The following is a 22,562-nucleotide window of genomic DNA, read 5'->3' on the forward strand; positions in this document are numbered from 1 at the left end:
TCATTTTAGTTATTATTATTTACCTTATTAAATCTGCCCAAAAAGTTACATCACAACATATTTAAATGCACAGTTCCATATTAGCTGCATATATTTAAATATTTTTCCACATTTGAATTAGATTTTGTTTGTTTGAGAAAGTGAATGGGGCTGACAGCTGAATTTAATCTCACTGACATAGGGACTAAATAYAGAAAAATATTTAAATTACAGGTTCAAATCCAGATATAATGTAGGTATGAAAAAAGTCACGCATGCTGACATCTGAAGCTATGATTCAGGGCTGTTTCTGTTATTCAGGGCTGGCAAATGACTAAGGATGTCTTACAACAGCTGTATTTCTGTAATGTGATTCACAATCCTGCTTAATCATAGCTGCTTCAATGACATTTACCATCATCACAAGGACTCCAAGCTGATCCCAACACAACTGCAGAGATGAACTCTTGGAACTTAATGAAATAAACAAACACCAGTACAATCCCAGGGAGACAAAGCAAAGTAAAACCAAAGTATAGATTGCAGYACAATTAAATAAGCTAACCAATTAAACACAAAAACAAATTACAAAGCACACAGCACAGCCAGCACAATTCAGCTCAACAGAGCAGAGCTGGAGCAGAGAAATTCTTGGCCGCCAATGGAAATATTATAAAGGACAAAAGATTTTTGGCTTGCCACAACTGAGGTGCACAATGGTTTGTGTCCTGGATGTATTTGTATGCATGTCCACTTGCTGCCCTCAGAATCTTTTGAAATATTCTATTTATTGGAACCCCATTGTAACAGAAAGTATTTGTGCAAAAAGGTGTGTTTGTGCTGGGAAGAAAGAGAAGTAACTGATAATGCAGCAGCCTTCAAAGGCAGCTGTGAGAGATCAAATGAATGCACCCAGYTTTTAWTAAGTATGAAAATRTTATATAATGCTGTTGAAGAAAAAWYCATTAATAAGATTTTACTGTTTTTCCAYGTGCTTTCCATCTTGGACATAAACAAAGCAAACTTTCTTATCCTACTAAGCCAATAATATTTGGTTCCAGCTCGGCTGCAGTGCTGCCTGTGGCTCTCTTTGGTTTCTGAGTTTCTCTAGGTAAGATAGTGAATGGTCACATAAAAATACCTGAGTATTCACTGAAATCACAGGCTTCTAATTCCTTACATGTCCAYTTTAGACCTATCATGTTTTGTACATTAGTGGCATTAGTGACTTCTGTCAATTATTCTTTTTCTTCATTACTGAATTCCTCAGCATTCCCCTTTTTTTTTTCCTTAATCCTTTTAGCTTTGTCTTGGAAATTTTCTCCTACAGAACAAATCTGCCTTCTTAGCTGCACCACTATCCTACAAGCTCTCTGGGAAAAGGAATCATCCATAATTTCAAGTTCACAGGCTGCAGCATGAATTCAGAAACATGTGAAAGGATGATATAACTCCCATGCACAAATTTGCCCATACCTTACYGGTGGTTTAATACAGAAAACATGCTAATTAAATTGCTACACTAGATGCAACCATCAGGTGTATTTAACAACATTAAATACATAGCTTTAAAAAAACTTAAAGCATTTTTGCTGCTCTGCAGAAGCCCAACTATAACAAAAAGAAGGAAGGACATGCTTCTAAACAATGGCAGCACYCCTAATTAAAAGGATTCAGAAGGAGATCTTTTCAAGATAAATTCTTCATAACAGTAAATTCAATGCTGGAATAAGCAGAAGCCACAAAAACTTTCAGGACAGTGAGAAGTTAATATTTTGCATGCTGAAACCTACGTTCYTAAAGTCTGTTTTCTCAAGTACTTCCAACGGTAAAAACAGCTCCTGGGCTCTATTTCAACTTGGCAAATTGTCTGTTACAAAGAATGCAAAGGGAATGAAGCTCCAGTTGCAGCCTGGTGCAGAAAAGGGAGCACCTGAGTGCTGCCAATCCTCCTGTTGGATTTACAGCATCCTAGAGGGACAGGCACACGTTCCTAAGCAGCATCAAAATGTTCGGATGTGAAATGATTCTGTGTAGCAGCAGAGATGTAACCTACAGAGGTATCTGCTGTAGGATTCTGGAGTCCAGACTCTCCAGTGCCCTGYTCTTCCAATCTCCAGCAGAATGCAGAGGGCTGATGAGGGAAGCTCAGCCCAGACACGGTGGCTCCCRTGTCTGAGTGCTCCAAACCCATCTTGGAGCTGTGACCAACAACAATCTGACAGAATCCAGCCTGTGACCCCTTCAGCTCCTGGCTCCTGTTTAAATKGCCAATTAGAAAGAGCTGCAGTGATGGATTTCGTGTTGGCTCTCCTTGTCTACCTGACACTGGATCAAAGCTACCATCTCATTTCATGCAGGCGAGCTAGCAGCTCATAGACAGCAATGGCTGTCAGTCATCATCAAAATAGGTTATGTGTCTATTTATTTACTCTCTAATTAATTTCAGGCAGAGCTAATGGCAAAAACCCCTTTTTAGGGGGTAATGCAATTTTGTAAAACTAAGAAAAACAAGGGCAGGCAGGTGATCAGTGCCCTGCACACAGAAATCACTGGAAGGCAGCTGAGGACATGACCAGTTTGCAAGAAATGAAAATAACCTGCTAATAAAACACGAGCCTGGGAAAACGAGAAGAAAAAATTCCCAACAAAGGCATTTTAAGGTACTGAGTCAGAGAGGTGGGAGCTGCTGGAGGGGAACRTTGCCAGAGACAGCCGTGTCTGTTCCAGAACCAAAGCGCTGCTTCCACCCACCGAGAGAAGCTCTGAGTGACAAGGCAGGGCTGAGCCGCTGCGGCAGCACGCGCTAAAGTTGGCACACACACACACACAAACACACCAAACCCAAAAACAAACCCACCCAGAAAGAGACACAAAGAGAGAACTGAACATGCTGAATTCTGTCAACTGCAAGAAAGGATGTGAGATGTGTGTGGGTGACAAGTCAGGAATGCAGCATTTCCAAAGAAAAGCACACTTTTCTTTTTTCCTTGTGTGATGTAAGTGTAAGATGAGACATGCTATGATTATGAACATCAAAAATGCTTACCAATAGTTATTTCTTCTTTAATTTGTCTTTTTTTTTTTTCTCTATCCCACTACTTCTCAGCCCTACCCTGCATTCTTGCCCTATCATCGTGGACAATACTATCGTTCTACCTTTCATTAAGGTTCATAATCTGGATATTTTTTTTTTTTTTTTTTACTGCTTCTCTCGCCTCACATTCAGCCTTTGACAAAGTTTAACAGGTCTGTTTTTGCATTTCATCTCTTGGTCRGAATTCTGGCCTGGCTTCCAGCAAATAAAATCTACATTAAATAATCTTTTTCTCCACACCGATAAATTCAGTCTTCTTCAATCATGTGCAGCAATGCTTCAATAATCATATTGTTAATTTATTAATCTAACCTTTAGCTGTGTGGCTCTTCTCTCCCCATATTATTTCAGGTCTTTTATCTCATGGAACATGAGCTTCGTGCTCTAACTTCATCCACAGATCCCCTTCACCCCACACTGCTCACTGCTTGAATTCTGATTTCAACMTTCCTAGGATTTAGGACAATTTTGAAAGTCACATTTCAGAACTGCCTTTTTTTTGAGCTGTTTCCTATGCTCAGTCTCCCCTTTGAAGGCCCTATTTGCCCTCCATTATCCATTAAGTTTTCTCTGCCCTTTTATCCCTCTTTAAATCTGCCTTTTGCCATAGTGGCCACAGTCACACTGCTGGTGTGTTTATTTCACTGAATTATCACCRTTTTTCCTGTATCTTCATATCCATCCCTCGGTTCCCATTCTTTCCCTTCAAACTTGCACTGAGGTGGTAAATCCCTGAAGTCAGGTGCTGATTTATTTATTTCCTTTGCTTATGAAGTACTAACCACAAAAGATCAGCTTTAACAAATACCATTGCTCGTGACAATATCTTAATAACGTCCCAAACCTGGCATTTTTCCTGCACTGCTGCTCCTTTCCAGCGCTTTGCTCTGCACACCCACCTGGTGATGGCATTGTGGTGTTTAACCCACCCTCCTTCACTCAGCTATGACCATTGCTCAGACATTGGCACAGAGTCACTGGGATGGCTCAGGACCATTCCCCACTCTGACTGTGCCATRGGATGCCCAAAGTGCTGCCTCAGCTCAGGTGTGCCCTCTCTTCTGTGAGGCCGTGGCCATGTGAGGACAGGCAAAGCAAAAATGTTTATTAATTATTTATATCCCCCACCTTCCCTTTCACAGTCCAGGAGGTTTCTGTCTGCTCAAGCTGTTTTCAGTTCCTAAAATTTCCAGCCAAGTTAAGAAGAGAAATACTGTACCCCCAACTCACACTCCTTTACATYACTGGACATCAGTCATTCGTGTGGGCCATGTGCTCTATAGCAATCAACCAAATACTGAATTATTCTGCAGGATGCACCCCWAAATTGGTGTTTTCTCCATGACAATCACTCCCAGAACATCCTATGCCACTGAGAGTGTTCTGGACATGGCACAAAGAGAACAGTTTCAAGYAGAAAACTCAATGGATGAAAGAATATTACTTTATGCACTATTGTGYGAGCAGTAAGCCTCTGAAAATCCTCAGGGCCAGTCTCAAACAACTGAAATCAGAATAACAACTGAAAAAAAGCAAGAGTTGCTACTTCTAGCAATTATACCTTACTTACCTAATAATTGTCAGCTTTTTACATTTTTTTATACAGAGATTAATAACCCACACATAACAAAGAAAATGGCAATGGTAAGAACTCTTATTGTGGTGCAAACAGCAAATCCATCAGAATAAATTTAAAGAGAGAGACACTACACTTTACAGCTATTTCAAACTAAATAGATGTTGCAAAAGAAATAAAAAGAAATTTAAAAAAACCTACCCTTCTTTTTATACTTATTAAAGTGGCGCCGTCCTTTGCCAGTAAGCCAAAAACAAACAGAATGAAAATAAAATAATGAAAAACCCACACAAGGAGAACAGGAAAAGAAATTGCGAATAACATAAATCTGAATAATTAGAGCTCTTAAATTCAGATTAAAAAGTCAACTGATCAAACATCGCACAAATTTCTGGAGTTAAAAAACCCAAAAGCCTTCAATCCATTTAGATTAAAATATTAAACATATTTCTTATTACATTGCATAATCAACCAGGTGTATCGGCTAAATGGCAACTTCATGGCAGTTGACATAAGCTACTTGGCTCAATTTTTGTCCTTTTTTCACAAATTGGACACCATCTCTTAGCAGGCTACGCTCATCATGTCAGTGTAGAAATCCACGTGATGGTGCACTGTTCCCCTTTTCAGATTAGCTGRAGATGCTTATGATGCAAATCCAAGTATTTAAAAATGCAAAATTAAAGGAGGCTCTGCTCACAGTTGCAAAACAGTACTTGCCAGTGTCTTTGGGAGTGTTTTTGTTAAAGGAGTGGAAGAGTTGCATGCCCTTCAAACATCTTATGGGATGAAATGAAATTATAACTCAGAGTCACTTGTAGGAACTCAACTGGTTGTAACACTGACCTCCATCCCCAAGTGGTGACAGGCAGGATGTGATGCAGGATGCCTGCTGGCAGATTCACCACAGAGCTTGAAAATCCAAACTATTATCAGACATACACAGCAAGAGTGYTAAGCAAGAAGGACTTCTTGATATACTTCAGTGGTTATATCAGAGAGGTTACAGAAAAATAGAGATGAATATAAAAAGGTGGCAACACACCAAAATAAGATAATCATTGCTGCATGTCTGATTCTTTAGYTGATCCTTGGCCAGAGCATCACTTTTCAGCAATAACTCCTACACATAGCTGTGGGCAGGAGGTTACTCACAGTGCAGTTCAATTCCCAGCAAATCTTCCACTGGCTTTAACTGTTCACACTTGCTTTATCAGGACACATCTCCACACGGAATTATCTTTTGATTATCAGATTTTCTTTCTCTTTCTATGCCATAGCTTATCCACATGAGATCAAAATGTATCATTACCTTTTTTGTATGTTAGATGAAATTCTTTAACCTTAATAAGGGTAAACTCCAAAGGGAATCTTGCCTAAGCAAGAACGGAGTAAATCTGCTGATACTGAATACCTGATTATAAGCTATTTCCAGAGAATGGTGAAAATACCTCACACAGTGTTTGGCAGGAGCGTTTGAGAGGGTGAAGTTTGTTCCATTTCAATCAGGGTATGAAAGTGTGTTACAGCCTATGGGTTGGGCCAAAAGTTCACTTCTTCCCAATAATTTTCATAGCATTTTCTTGAAGCTAAYGGATCTGAAGTCAAACCTGTGCTGTCCCTCACAGCGTTTCTTCACTTTAATCTTTTAGAGCCATGTGGATGGAGGAGTCCCTGTGCTCTGCCTGTAAATGTTTTGCAGATGACTCTGTTTGACCACTCAGTGCCTCTGATGGCCTCAGGGTCAGCCCTGTAACAGGGTATTTGTGGTATAAAGGATCCTGTTCCCTGTCAGACCSGGGGTTTACCCAAAGGGAAGCTCTCAGACTGCTGTGTTACTGCATGGACCAAGCTCTAAAAGCCATCTGAGGAGCTCGTTCACATTTTCTCCATATTTTTCTACGAGTCTTGCCTCAAATTATTTTACAATGGAGAAATGAGATATTGAAAGATGCACTGCTAGGGAAATAATAATTTTTAAAAAATCAGATGGGAAAAAAAATCATTAGCCTTCCACACTTGTGACAGTTCAAATATAAATCTACTGTTATGGTAGATGTACATTAAACATTTTCACACATGTAATATGCTGGAGAAGATATCATTCTCTATCTCATTTTACTGTGCTTTACCATGCAGAGAATCCCAATTTTGATTTCTATCTCCTGACACTGCTCTCACGTATAAAGAGCAGTCAAGTAAGCAGAAAAACCTGTGGCAGTGAGAGCAGAGTGAGAGTGCAACAGGGGAGGCAAAGAGCCCTTCCACCCAGCTCCAGGTAACCTGAACTACAGAAACATCAGCTCTGGCAACACACCCCTGCTCTCCTTTGGGGAGTTTGTTCAAGCTTCTCTGTTCTTTAGAAATACCGTGATGTCTGACAGGAAAACACTGGAAGAGTTGAAGGAAACTTCCAAGAAGCCATTTCTGCTTTTGAGGGGGAAGAGACAACACAGCAAGGACAAAGCAGGAAGCAGAGGGAATGCGCTGAGGGGCAGGACAAGCCTGACAGACACACTTTGACAAGCACCCCATAAAAAAAGCTATTTATCTGTCACAGCCTCAACAGAGTATTTTCTAGCACTAACACAGCGTACAGTGTTGCACAGAGGTTCAGTAGACAATGCAAATGAGCTGCTATAATGGCCGTGTGTGTGTGAAGGGTGGCAGTGAAGCACACAGTCACTGCATGCACACTTTCACAGGTTACACCACAGAAATGCATAGAGCTGTCAATCTGTATTTATAGCTCACATTATCACACCATTTACTTTCTGGAATACAGATATCTCCTCTCTATATTTACCAGCTGTCTTAATTTCTCAGGTAATCAAACCCCATGCACGCTGTATTTGAAGCATTCTGTAAAATGAGCAGGATGAGCACTGAAATATCAGCGTTAGCTTTACAAAGCCCTTTGGGGGGGTTCTCTATTTTTCTCTTTTTTTTTTTTTTTTTTTTTTTTTTTGTACCGGGGCACCTTCAAGAGCCAAAATGTGGAGACAAAATAGAAATTACTCACTCCAGTACAATTACAACAAGGAGTATTTTACAGACACACCGATATGCTAAAGCAGTGAGAGSGGTAGGGCACAAAGGACTCTCCTCACGACTGCATCAGAATTCTGAGAAGAAATGAGCACATTTCTAAGGCTCTTTGAGTTATTTCAAAAAGCTTTCAAACACCAGGCTTTCCCCCTTGGAACACTAACAGCCTCTCCCTGTGGAGAACAATTGTAAGCATGATATTGTTCGTGTGCCTAAAACTTCCACAAACTGCAAAGGAAGCAAACTGCAAAATGTTCTGAGTGTRCTCAGGAGCAGAGGGGAATACAACCAAGCCATGGACTTTAAACATTTCTGCTACCAGCTGGACAAGCTAAAGAGGTCCTCCWTTAGGAAACTTTTCCCTGTGACAGCTATCCAAAACATTCAGCAAAACTTAATAAACACACACTCCCAATCCGTATATGTCATTTAGATTTCTGCTTAATCGTCTATAGCAATGTATCTCCCTATTTTAGTTGTTAAAATTTGCAATTGACATTTCAGGAAATAAAGTTTATTTTAGGATTTTTTCAGGCCCTATCTATTTTTCTACAAAAGGCAAAGTTCCTTTGGTCAAAGACTAATTTTCTATGCAAGAAAGATGTTTTGTACTAGAAGCAAGGCTCAGGCAAGCCAGAATATATACTACATTCTATCAGTGGAGAATTGGTCTTTTCTTGCAGTCCAGCTAATGATTATCAGAAAGTATTGATAGTTCATCCACTTTAACAGAAAATAAATATTTTCTGCCATTTCTGCCTACTACCTTTGCCACAAAAAAAAAGCTGTAGCTACGCCAGCTCATTGGCAATGTGGCAATACTTCCTCTTGATCATTTTTAACTTGAGATCTAAGGAAAAAAAAAAGCAAATAGTTCTATTTGAATCTAGTTCAGAMACATGTAAACTAGCAGGCACTATAGAGCAATAGATCACAAACACACACTGKGGTTATTTGCAAATACAGGGAAAATGATACCTTTAGCACAATCTGCTCCATGAAATCCTGGAAAGCAGTGGCAGACACCTGACACACACTCGCCATTCCCATGGCAGTGACGTGGGCAGTCTTGAACRGAGTCTGAAATTAAACCATCACAGGCACACATTAGTGGGTTGGTTCCCATTTAGGCTACAGATTATTTAATTTTTCTTCAATTTAATTTGTCTGCAATCCTCAGAGAAACAACCTCWAACAATACTGACAGCACAAGGTTCAGGTGAAGAAGAATGCACTGAGTTTTATGGCAACACAAGACCCAGTGACACAGTAAAGTCACACATTGAATTGTGGGCATCATTAGAGCCCCAAATCTTCTGATAATGCTCAAATCCTCTGTTCCAAAAATAGATGGGACCTTTTAAGACCTTCACAGAYATGTTTGAATTTATATTATGTAGCAAACACAATCCTTCATCAGGAAAATCAACACTCTCCCCTTTGCCATGAGACTGTTCTTGCACCACCACTGCCATGGGAAACTGATTATCCCAAGGACTTCTTTTCCTTCTACAGGCATTTAAAGCTTCATTAATTAAGGTGACAAAAATACCTGCTGAACATGACAAAGAGGAGCTCTTTTGCTCTGGCATATCCACTAGATACTTTAAAAAATGAAATAAAAAGGTGCAAGTGGTTGTGCAAGAGGATGAGAAAAAGTTCTGGTAAAAACAGAGGACAAAGTTTAATATCAGAGTTTGGGTGACAGAATGAAATGTTGATGACTTCAATACTATGAGAAGAGTGGACACATCAGCCTGATGATATTTCAACTGTACCAAAATACTTATTTTCCACAATTTCTGTTATCATTTGAATAATACATATACTTCTTTGCATAACAACAACCTAAAACTAAAATTCCTCTTTTGAAATTAATTCTTAAAAGGAGTTTAATTTGAAAGCTGCTGGATTTCACAGGAACTTATTTTCAACACTGAATTACTGGAACAAAAATCTGATTGTAATGTTACTCTTCAGGGTTACTCCCTATTGCTGTGGGATCTGTGGCTCCAAACTAMATGATTCTGTCAGCCTCAGGCACCAAACCAAGCTGCTGTACCACACAGAAAAGAAAATTTGGATTTTCAACTACCAGAACTAGACAGAGTATTTTCATTTGTCAAATTCAACTGCAAAGACGAAAAAGATTCAAATACAACTTTAAATCTAATTTCACAGTTGCAGGACACCAAATACAAAAAGTCTAAAGCAAATTTTCAAAGAGATGTCACTAACTTGGCCTCTTGAAATGGTTCACGTAAACAATGAAAGGAAAAATTGAAATGTAATGCTCAAAGATATCAATTTGTCTCATGAAGAGGCTTCTTTATAGATTTATTCATTATTTTGCTTCATGGACACAAAAGCATTTTCCATGTATTCAAAATCATGGTAAATGTAGTATTGTCTGGGAGTTAACATAATTCCTGTTATTCTCCCTCCTCTTCCACACCAGAGAGGTGTTGAGCTGTCTCAGAGCCTTTCATTACGAAGCGTCTGACACGAGGTGTGTGCASAACTCCTCTGAACGGATCAAACACTGTACTTTTCTCCAGATTTCAYTTCAATTACTATCATTGCACTATCAAGTAGTCTACCTGACTATTAGACCTTTGATGCTCTCGAAAGCTAGAGCCTTGACCAGGCAACTCCTTTAAGGGCARTTTATCATATCCTACGGTTTTCTAAGCACAACAGGGGCATAACGAGAGAAAAGCAMAAATATTCCTGTTTGCAGAGAAGTGGAAAAAGTCCTCTGTGGCTAAATATGCAAAAAAAACCAAACCAACTCAACATTCATAGAATTTTTTAAACTTAATTCAGGTAAACAGACACAAAAATGTTTGTACTTAATGACAGTACTGATTATCCACCTACACCCTTTGGGACTTAGGCCAGCAAACTGAATGTTATACTAATGTCAAAGGAAAAAAACCTAAGCTTCATATTATTAATTAGGCAAAACTAGGAAATACCTTTGACTACTTTTCAAGTCTAAAAAAAAAACACTTGTACTTTTTACAGCTTCTCTTCCTCTAAACTAACAGGAATTACAGATTTTTACAACACAGTGCCATTTAACACTTGAGCCAGCACCRAGTATCATATAGGATGCCTCAGAATTTGTTACATCACTGTGAAAAGATGGTCATTAAGTGCTCCAAAGTTCAACAGATCTAATAAATCTTGGAGAGTTTAGACTCATTTTGATTTTCACCTGAATCCAACCCTATTCTAACAAAACTGCAGTTAGATGTCCTTCCACCATGGTGAGGAGATGACTCACTATCAGGTGAGTAGTAAGCTGTAAAATAACACACAGCTAATTAACTGACWCAATTAGTCTCTAGGGTGGCTGCAAACAATAATCTCATTTGCAGGTATCAGTTTCCTGAGCTGTCTTTCCACCAAGATTAAACAGCTCTCCTGCTGGATACTATTCCACCTGGGTGTAAAGAAGCTTCTTCAGAGAAGCAAATAAGGAGTATCAAAATGACAGAGATAAGGRAGGGGAAATATCAGCTGGGGAATGCTCCAAACCACACTGAACTTCTCTGAGCCTTGCCTTCCAGAACTAAACTCCAGATCCATGGGAATGCTAAAATATTAGGAGAAAAATGAGYGAATTAAAATCAGCACATACCAATATTGACTCATTGCCAGAGTAGTGCTGAGAAAAAAATGCATAAAATAAGGACAAACAGGCCAAAGAGTGAGGACTGSAGGAAAATACTACAGCTTTAGGTATGGGAAGATATAAACTGTTGCAGAAGGGAAGGCTCTGATCACTCAGTATGAGTTATAAGCGAGCTTTGATTTATTGCAAACAAAGTCTAAGTTTTATAGCACACATAATTAGCTCATACATATTCTGTAATACATATATCTCATAGGTTCACATCCTAAACATCAACTCCACCTTTAATGATTCACTTGCCAATTTCCCTTATCTACTTCCACTTTTTCCCAGGGCTAACTAACACAAGTATCTTGTAGGGAGTTTCCAGCGGCTTAAAAACATGCTGTCCTTGCATTGCTTTCTTATGGCTTCAGAAGAATTGTTCACACAATCTCAGCAACYACTCCAGCCGAGTGCGACACCTGCATCCTTCCATCTCACCAAGCTGCAACATCTCCACACGACCCCTCTCAGCTAGCCATCTCTCCACAATAAACAGAGAGGAAAGAAGCCCAGCTTGTGGAAATACCTACCCAAAATGACTGTACTGAAGGAGACCACCTCTTTGTCCTTGCCATCGTTGTAGAAGGCCAGGTGCCACAGCCCCACATCCAGGTACTGCACAAACACGGCTTCGTTCTGGACCAGGGTCTGGATGCTCCGGCGCTCCCGCGGCGACTCCACCACGCTCCACTTCTCCTTCCCATCCAAACGCTCCATGAAATCGTACTGCAGGGTGGAAAGGAAAAAACGAGGGRAAAAAAAAAGAGAGAACACAAACAAACCAAAYCCCAAATGAACAGAGCYGAATASAGRATATTTCAGCTCAAAATCTGACCCCGTATTTTCTTCTCTACCTTGTCATAAAATGGTATTTCTGAAAGAGGTGTCAAACTAACAATTACCAATTGGCCATGGAACATACAGAGATTCTGTGACTTTTATTCTTTGTTAGAATTACACACCCTTCTTCTGCACAGGTGATCATAAAATGTATAAATTGAAAGGATGGTTTTTGAGAAATAATTTGAAATCTGTGATTTGACGCATTAATTTCAGGTGCCTACACAGCTTTCAGAGCTGGAAACGTTCAACCCAAGCAGACCCACATTGTTTGCTAAGCAATCACCTACAACGAATTCTTTTTGCAATGGGAATTGACAYTTGAGATGCAACTCMAGACACACCATTGAATGGAAGCCCYCAGAATGTGAAACTGGAATAGCACAGACAGGAAATGTGCTCATCCCATAACTCATCACCAGATAAAAATACCCAGCACAAGTTTCACATCACAGAGTAAAAGCTGCTTACCTGAGGTTGTACGTGGAACAATCAGGGGCAAGTGGGACACAAAAACCAGAGGAAGCATGGAAAGGAATAACACAAAGAAGGGAATTGAACTCACATTAAGGAAAACTGAGAATTTCTGTTTGGATGSTTTCCAAGTAAGGTAGAACATTACATTAATCTTTGGAAAAGGGATCAAACAGAGCAAGTGATTATTTAGAGTGTAAGAGCGATGGCACCATTAATGGCATGAAACTAAAAAAAGAAAGGAAGAAATTTAAGATGAATGTCAGATAAGCTTCCCATCTATTAAGCTCAGTAAATAGCCTCCCAATGGAGATGCCACAATTAAACAGGACTGGAAGAAATATTGGTTAGTCTACAACAGGGAATAACTCTGCATAACAAAGCAGCTGGACTAGTTCTCCTAATAGGCTTTTCTTCTGTCTTTAATGYCTGTGATTCTGGAGCTCTGAAGCTCAACTGAGGAGATCTCATAGTCCCTATCTAGGGGAAGCCCTTAAGAAACAACAAAAACAATATATCTAATCTTTTGACAGCTGTATAACAAGTCCCCTATGAAAACACATCTTGTTTTAGACACATTTATCTGTGTAGGAGTAGATAGAGATAGATAGACATGTCTAAAGAAAGATGTATGTGTTCAATAAAATACAGTAATAGTATGTGCTTGTTTGCCAGTAGCTTCATTACATTTCCCTCCCTTATCTCCAACACTTACAGGCTGTGCCTCCAACAGCTATGAGAAAACATCCCCCTTCCCTTGCTTGTTTAGACAGAGAACTGTAATCTTGACTCCTAAACAGGATAAACATCCACACAGGGCTGTCTTCAACACTGAATTGCACTCACTAACTGTGAGTCCAGCAAATTATACACAATATGCAACAAAATAATGAAGAGTCTCCTTTCTAGTGGAAAAGACAGACAAATTTAACACTCTAGTGCCATCACACCTTCCTAGCTGAAAAATTCTAAGTTGTGTACCAGCAATGCAGAGCCRTGGTATGCTCAGCCTTACAACAAAGGAATTGCCTGGAAGGACCATTGCCTTCCTGGTAAATGTGTGGAACTGACACCAACCTGCAGCCACAAAGAAACCCATGGCAGGGAGGAATCTAAGCCCAAATCCACTAATGCTGAGAGCTATCACCACAAGAAGTGCATTATCCACTCAATCTGTGCTTTTAAATGAGGGACAAAGTGAGAGAAGTGGAATAAAAAGTTTTATTTAATATCTTAATATCAGATTGCCATCCACTTGAGCCTCTTCCCACATATGATTTTTACAGGGGAAGGTAAAWGAGGTAAATTAGTACAATTAAGGCAAATCATGCCAGAGATGTAGAGAATTCTGCATACCAGTAACTTCCAGCATACCTGAGGTACCAAATGCACATATACYTGCCTCTGAAATCAATGGCATTTGGAAAGATTGCTAAAGCCCATTGTCTAACAGTCAGAGGTTAAGGACAGACTCATCACCTCCTTGGGAAATGTTATTACTCGGGCAACATCTTGGGAAAAAGAAATTGTGCTCTTCGGAACAATTGTTCACAAAGGGTCAACCAAGGAAGCAGCAATAAAAGCTGACATTTCTCACTGGCACCACGCTGTTCGTCCCTGCTTGTGCTGGCAGGCTCCTCTGCCTCCCCTCTGTCTGATGCTGATTCTACCTCATAGAGTAGAGAAGGCTCAGCAGTTGGCCAGATCGAAGGGGAAGAGTTTTCAGCCTGGAACTGCTGGAAGCAGTTTTAGCTGCAGAATCTCTTTTCAYGATGACGGGGTGTGACCCAGTGAGAAAAGGTCCCTTGGCACAATGATTCTAACCTTGGTACAGCTGAGACTGGTATTGCCCCKCTTTAATTGAACTATGACAAATAATTTAATGCCCAGGCAAAAGCAAAATGACTGAATGTGGATAACTCTGTGAATGTTGAATACCGGTGCAAAGTGATACAGAAAATAACAACACGTTTTTATTCCTCTTTGGATTTCCCATGACTGAGGGGAAAAAATAAGAAGGAAGTTAATGTATCTGCTAGTGGTTCCCTGGGTGTATTAATCTTAATATATCAGTGAGGACTAGGTGTATGTGCCCCAAAATCGAAAATCCYTGACTGAAGGGTCACCAGGATGACACTGTCATAAGCAGTAACATTTCTTGCCATGGTTGGCTGAATCATCATTCTGCTTCTCATGGCTCTGTTGATTTTCTGATTTACCACCTCTGSATGATTAATTACTTTTACATAATGTTGTGCTGAAGGTATCACTCTTACTTTAAAGCTACTTATTGGCATATATGGATAGATTGGAAGACACATCTAGGAAAAGGAGAAGTTTCATGATCATTAAAAAGCAACTGTGGAATTCTTAATTTAACACACACATAGRACTGCTAAGGAAGAGACACTAAATCACATGAATTAGGGAATGGACATGCAAAACGAAACTACATCTGTGAAGTAATTTGAAAGTTTCACTGACTTCTGGCTTTTTTTTTTTTCCCCTTTTTTTATGATCCTTTGTATTTCACAGTTTCATACCAAAAGTTGCATAAAAATGGCTAAAACTGCTCAGGAACAACATGCAGCAGAAATCCCAAAYGACTACATCATCAGAGTTCAATTTTGCAGCAGGGAGTACTTACTATGATTAAAGCTCAATATAAGCAAGTGGCTTGCCAGCCTCTATCGCTAAACAAATTCCAAATTCACTCTCTCGGTGAGTTTGTTTATTTTTACTACCCAGCATCCTGAAATCCTACTGCTTACTTTTATTTACAAACCTAAAACCTCATACTAAGTTCTTTCTGGGCAATTTGTTTTGATAATTTCTCCATTCAGTGCTTTCTACCCTCTGATGCATTTTATTCACAGGCTAATAAGGACTTGCTTTTCCCGGTAACCACAGGGAGTCAGCAAAACAGTTTTGGGACTTTACACCTGGGGTTGAGACTCCAGAACTGCACAAGGCCATCCATCCAGCACAGATCCAGCGAGCCCAGGCACACACGGAGGAAGGGAACATTTCTGACCACTGCAAAGCAGAAAGAGCTCGCAGGGCTCGGGACTGGAAATGCAGAGAGATGGCATAATCTGCAGGGGGTTTTCTTAGATTTGAAACTATTTGCATGCCTCCAGAAAATGCCTAGGACTTTTTGAAATTAGGAATTGGAAAGAAAGATCTCTTAGAGCTCCTGTCTCTATAAGGGATGCATATTCAACAGGAGAGGGGGAGCATGGTTGGTGTTGCGGCGAGCGTTCGCCTTTGTGCCAAAGCCCCGCAGGATCTAAGCAGCCAGGGAAACATATGGCAGGGAAATGTGTTTGCAAAGGGCTCTAAAATTAGTTCTTCATAACATCCAGTTGGTAATTATTCATTAAAATTCAGCCCCRGAACATCTGACACCCACAATGGCAGCCAACCCGTTCGTTGTGTGTTTGGATGTGCCTCAGGCCACCCCGTTCTGGTCAGTGGTCAGTGCCCAGCACTCACAGCCCCACGGGCAGCAGGGCCTAAAATGGGTTTGAGCACCTGCTGAAAACCAAGGGAACACTGACACTCCCCTGCTCTTCAAGTTTTTTTCAAATAAAGCCATGTCCTGTTCTGAATGAAAAGAGTTTTTATTTGGATGTGAAAAATTTCTAAGTATGAAACACGCTGCTGGAAATGAAAACAGCAGAGCTCCATGYACTGCCTTCTCCAGACATCCCAGTSAAGTTCCTAWCAGGTTACCTCATTTCATGCATCATTTGGAACGTGCTACCAGCATGTAGCAACATCATAATTGCTGTAAGCTCTGCAGAGTCRCTTCATGCATTATTTGACATTTACAGTTCATTTTCTATACATTATCAATTCCATTAATACGACTCTYTTCCACTAAATTCCTATTGATCATTCAAGCCTGCAATGAGCATTTTGTTATTTCTGGCTAGCATTACACAGTTGGAAGGATTTTGCCCAAAAGCACTGCACTCCTATTTGTGCCCTACTTGCCACTCAAACCTGCATTTTTGCCTYTCCTCCAGGGCTCTCCTCCCCGTGCTCATGGCACACACACTGCACCCAGACAAGTTTACAGCTCCATCAGTTTGACTGACTAAACCAGGCATTTGGAATATTTGCTAAACAGTAATACTGAGAAGGTTAAATCTCAGCAGGGCTCTCCGACAGGAACTGCATCTTGTTGTCTCAGGTTAATCATGTACCTAATTTGCTGATTATTGACTCGTTCCCACAAAGGATTTTACTCAGCTTGACATATCAGYGCTGATCAGTGATGAACTGTCAAGCTGTTCGCTGCTTTAGAGCTCATGTCCCTAACCTACAGAAACAAGGATTTTAAATTTCAATTTTAAAATATCGTCTGGTGTCAACTTCAGACTGTTTTCATTCATACAGAAGTCTTGTGCTCCTTTCTGTCAGAACAAGGCTTCTTTTCACTAACTCAGGTCTGTAACAGCTTGCCTTTCTGATTCTTAAATAATTTCTCTTGGTAGCAGCTTGASTGAATTTTGATTGCTGGGCAAAGATGCCATGGAATCTCCTGCTGTAGTGCCCTATCAACAAGCACCAGGACCCTGCCTGAATGTGGGAAAGTTTATTCTGGTTTATAATGCAGATTTAGACGAGATTTATACTGCAGGGGATACCAGTGGATTTGATTAACCCCAGTTATGAAGAGGTTTAGAACTGCTTCCTCTGAAGACTGGAAAACAGGTCCTCTGAGGAGGAATCCAGCTCAAGAGGAAACAAAGATGRTATTTCTCATTATTTAATTTAACAGAAAGGTCACAAAATTTATATTCTATCCATGTGAGCTGGAGCTAAAGAAAAAACTTTGCCTGATCACAGCCTTCTCAGATGAGAACATCATAATGAAACCTAGAATAAATACAACYGATGATATTGCAATATAAAGCTCAGCTTGAATTAAAAATAATATTTTGTACAACCAACTACTTCCATCTGGATTTCTTGTAAAACATACAGGCATACTTCCATCACATCATAGCCAAAAATTTTAAAAAGCCTGTATTTATAGCAAGTTTTGATGACTGCTTCGGAGCTTTGGTTGCCCTAAGTAAGGTTAACTTCATGATTTATAATTTTTTTTTTKGTTTTCCTCAACTAAATTGCCATTTCATTCATGATGGAATAGGGGAAGTGAGCACCAAAATTCTGAAGTAAATGAGACGTGCCAAAATTCTGAACTAAATGAATGATGCCATTACCTGACTGTGCTGAAGATCCACAGACATAATTTTACCCTCAAGACAGCACACTCGAATGAAGCATTACAGCCAAAATCAAAACACTCTTAAGAAAGGCTCCCACCCTGAAATACATTCTTTGTAGATATTTCTTTGTGTTGCCTGGATGGCTGGAAATGACTGAAAATCAGTCAACAGCCCTCTGAAATGTCCCCAGTTTTTTCCAGTGTTTGTATCAAAATTCAGGATTCTGCATGCTAACGTGCAGCTCATGGAAAAGTGACCACATGTCCTCTCCTCCTTGGGCTGTGCACTGCTGATCCTGACTTTTTATCAGTCAAACATATCCACTCAGGATCTCACAGAACATTTTCAAACAGCTCTTTACAGTAAGCTGATGGATTTTGCACAGCCAAAGCTGCTTCTTCACAAGTTCTTAGGAGCAGAGACAATAAACCATGTAAACCTCCTTCCTCCTTCACTCCCAATTCTGATTAAAGATTTTGGCCCTGAACTCGTCATTTTTGTCTCATGAATAACTGGATAGTTTTATCCCAATTCATGCCAAGATTACATCAGAGATTTAAAACCTTTGAAGGCAAAGATKTAATCCCTTATTTTATAAATGTAATGTTGAAGCATGTAATAACCTAGAAATGTTAATACCAAGGTGTTCAGGCAAATATCACAAAYGAAGCCATTCACAGGAATTYCTAAACTTGAATTCCATGAACTCCAATGTAAACCTAATAAAGATGTTCCAGAGTTTTGCATTCTGACATTTAAAGCCAACAAGTACATGGATAAAATACCTGGGCATGTGATGGGGGGAGTCCTCTTCTTATGTAAACACCAAAAAGAGCATCCTTCCCTAAGGATATGTTGAACTTCAGGAACTGTGGCTGGCTGATATGGATCTGAGACCTCCAAAAAACTCCAGGGGGCACCTCCTGGGTGACCCTGTGGCCAACTTCTGTTTCTCCACTGTCTATGCTGCTATTCCTGGTGACCCATGGTCCTGTAAAACAAAAGCAAATATAAATCAAATGAAATCACTGGTTTTAATACAGGTAGTTTTATTCATTCAAGATGAAYATCTGTGGCAGTGATGCCTCTTAAATCAAACTGTAACTTTCTTATTCTGATGCAATCTGCTTGCATTTTCAATCAGTATGGAAGAATTTGGCCCTTATATCTGAAGTAAAAACTCTGCAACCCTTTTTTTTTTTCCTGTGGAGCATCAGCAATCTTCTCATCCCTCMAACCCTTTAATTCTGTGATTGCTCCTCACTGATCAAACACCAACACTGGAGAGTCAATTAAGCACATGTGAATCTCCCTGTGCTCTTTTCTGCTGCATCTTGTACACAACCAGGGTATAAAAAAATCRCCAGAAAGGTGAACCAAAGGGTAAATTCAATCTAAATGAACTGATTACAAATTTTTATTACCACTAAAGTAGTCCAATAGACTTCAGGTYACAGGCAAGAGAGTTGACAGAAGAAATGAAATGCACACAGAAGGGTTTAGAGGACAATTTCTGTTCTCTAACACGCATCTTCTCCTTGAAACAGAGTCAGCACAACTCTGTGCAGCGCCTTTTAAGCTCTCTCTGCCTGAAGCAGGGTCTATCYACAAGTCTTTCCCCCTGTGCTGTGGTTAGTTAAAATCCGTCATTTGTTGGTTTTGCAGCATGCATTATTGAAGACGAGATACAAGACCTTTCTGGTTGAGTGCCCTGGCTTCCAGCCCATGAAATAGTCAACTTTTAAAACACGGTGCAAATCCCTTCTGTTTTCAGCTGAGCAGGTTCTGAGGCTACACATATTTTAAACATGGACTGCAAAACATGGAGTTAGCAGTGCTTTTAAGCTACAATATGCAGCAATGTTTGGTTCTGTATTCCCAARCAACATGGTGAGAAATGCATTTAAAAATTCTTACAACAGCACTGTAATAACCAGAAAAGCACAGAAAATCTCTGTTAATAATCACAGAAATGTAAAGGTATCACTAATACCACTATTAGCATACACTGGGTAGTAGTGATACCTCTGATACAACCTGAGAGATTTGTAAAAAGCTCAGTGTTTACTTCCTGCTTTTTTTGTTGCCATGGTATAACGCTATTTTCAATAAATGGCAAGTTACTTCTGAAATATATTCCAGCCTGTATAACTGTAATGGGATGGCACAGAATAACATATAATTCCAGCAGGTAAGTACATAACAGCTTTTCTGTCTTGACTATCTTTAATTGAGAGAGCTGCAAAAGCACGGTTTCAATTATAGATTCTAAATTATCTATGTTAGCAGCACTTACACTTGTACATAATGAAACAGATACTGTGCTGGCAGTGTTTTGAAATGGTAAAAGAATGCTCTGAATACCAACTGCTATACAGTTTTGGCAACTTGTTTGTTTTTTTCATTTTCTATGTTAATGGGTCTACAATAACATCAGAGCACTAACAAAGGAGGAGAAAGCTGAGGAGRCTGTGACAACAGGCTGGAGAGGAAGAAGAAATGGCTGAGAGGGTCAACAAAGTGCCTTTAGAGTCACCCAGAAGAACAGAGAGCAACCAGACCCAAATGCGGACTTTTTGTGGAATTGACGGGATTTTACTTCTAATGGATCACTGCAACTGAGGATATCTCAAGGTTCCTATCCCCATGGAGGCAGGCACCATCTCATCAGAATTTAAATCAGTCTTACCCAATGTAAAGGAAAGCCAGGGACAGAGATGACACCAAAAAAATCACCTGTGGTATGTTATAGTGGAATTGCTGTCAGAGCTGGGGAGTCAGCATGAGACTGTGGGTTCCTTCACCTCCTTTGAGAACATCACAATAACTTACAATCCATGATAATAAATAATGAATTTTCTTCCAACATTCTTCACAAGCATGCTGTAAATAATTTCTTTGGAAGCAGACTGTGCATCCTTTAATGACAATCAACTGTATCTGATCTAACAAAGGCTCCTGGACACACTAAAGAACCTTATTCTCAGGACCAGTATGTCCACAGCCAACCAGGCAAAGAAAAAGCTATTTCCAGAAATAATAATAACAATAACTTTTTTTATTATTATTATTATTATTATTATTATTATTATTATTATTATTATTATTATTATTATTATTATCCAGTGCAGCAAATGTTCTGAATGGTGAGGCCACCACAGTCTCTGTTTGCAGTTACAGTTTCCCTGGCTATTAAAACAACTCCAAAACTGTCCATGACTTTTGCTAATTATGTTGCTTCCAAATCTTCTGGTTATATATTCTCTGGAGTTACAACTTTGTAAATAAATTTAAATCTAACGGAGGATCAAGTTTTACTATTTCTGGATAAATTTAGACTCAGTTGCCTTTGGATATCCAAAATTCTCTTCTGCATTTCTGTCTGGGAGAGGGCATTTTTCAGGACTCAAGAATCCTCAAATACATCAATTGAGCTAAAATGATAAAATTTCAATGATCAKGAGAACCAGAGTTACATTCACACTACTTCAGCAAAGCATGCAAAGGTAAAAAAAAAATATATTGGATGTCAGACTTTCTCAGAAAATGTTATTGAAAAAAGAGCATTCATTTGTATTTCTCATCAAAAGTTTGAATTAATCCTGCTAAAAATTGGTGAAAACTGCAGATAAGACAATTAAAACTGTAGTTATCAGTGAGCCTAGGGACATGATTGAGGTTCCTAATGCTGAATGATTCAGCTSAGTTTGATATTATCTTTGGAAGCATCTCCCCACAGATGCTTTTTTATTTTGCCCTACAACACAAATGACCTGGTTTCYAGCTCTTCAAACCACTCCTGGCACATCTTAGGAAAATCTGTTCTGAAAGGGAATTGTGAAAGGGGTTCAACACAGCAGAGGGTTTTAAGAGCAGGTTAAATGATCACCCATCACAAGAGATATATTTAAGCTGCAGTGAAGAATGGGGCAGATGGACGACCCTTTTCAGTCTGTATTTCTGCAGGACAGCACGCTCTGTACCCAGCCTGTGCCACATCTGCAAGGAACAGCTGCTGCCTCACCTCTGGCATGCTGAAAGGACCCTTCCCTTTGCCTTTTAAGAATTTAATACGTTACATCCTGATTTTATGGAGCTACATTACAACACTGAAATAACAAAATTTAGAAATATCTGATGTACTAAAATCCAAGTTTCATATTTGCAAGTTTAGCTAACAACTTATAAGCTTTTAATTCCAGCAAGATATCAGAGATCTAAAGATTATGCATTGCTGAAATCATGCTCTCATGAATTTTTGCTGTTAATCTTGTTGGTATGAGACACAAAACTCGTGACAGCATCTTGGTTCTACTTCTTGCTGACACTGCCAGTGCACCTGGCTTGGTTGTGATCTTGATGCTCTCAGATGCCTATTGGTAAACCAGAATTATTAACAGTGACAGAGTTATTAAAAAGTCTCACCTTGAGGATGAGGCAGAACAGTAAATAAAAATATTACAGGAGGCGTCTCAGCAATGGCCTCTTCCTGTTCCTTCCTCCCCAGGGTATAAACACAGTGAGGAAATGCAAAGTAGACAAGACCACCGAATCTCTTCTCTTAGTTAATAGGCTTAAGATAATTTGTTTTAACCTGAAAAGCACCCCATCATCGTAGCT

The 22,562-nt window shown here is 39.6% G+C and overlaps 1 protein-coding gene across 1 annotated transcript in view; it reads right to left on the minus strand.

Annotated features, from left to right (window-relative positions):
• TENM2 (teneurin transmembrane protein 2) overlaps positions 1 to 22,562 on the minus strand; it is a 217,811-nt gene that overhangs the window by 93,531 nt on the left and 101,718 nt on the right. The window contains exons 5-7 of the mRNA XM_057376024.1: positions 18,728 to 18,933; positions 11,916 to 12,111; positions 8,679 to 8,780 (exon numbers count right to left, since the gene is read on the minus strand). Coding sequence (XP_057232007.1) covers positions 8,679 to 8,780; positions 11,916 to 12,111; positions 18,728 to 18,933 — 504 coding nt within the window. The remainder of the gene's footprint in view (positions 1 to 8,678; positions 8,781 to 11,915; positions 12,112 to 18,727; positions 18,934 to 22,562) is intronic.

This window comes from Malurus melanocephalus, unplaced genomic scaffold, assembly GCF_030028575.1.
Source record: "Malurus melanocephalus ecotype Western Australia unplaced genomic scaffold, MMel_1.1 scaffold_268, whole genome shotgun sequence".
NCBI lineage: Eukaryota > Metazoa > Chordata > Aves > Passeriformes > Maluridae > Malurus > Malurus melanocephalus.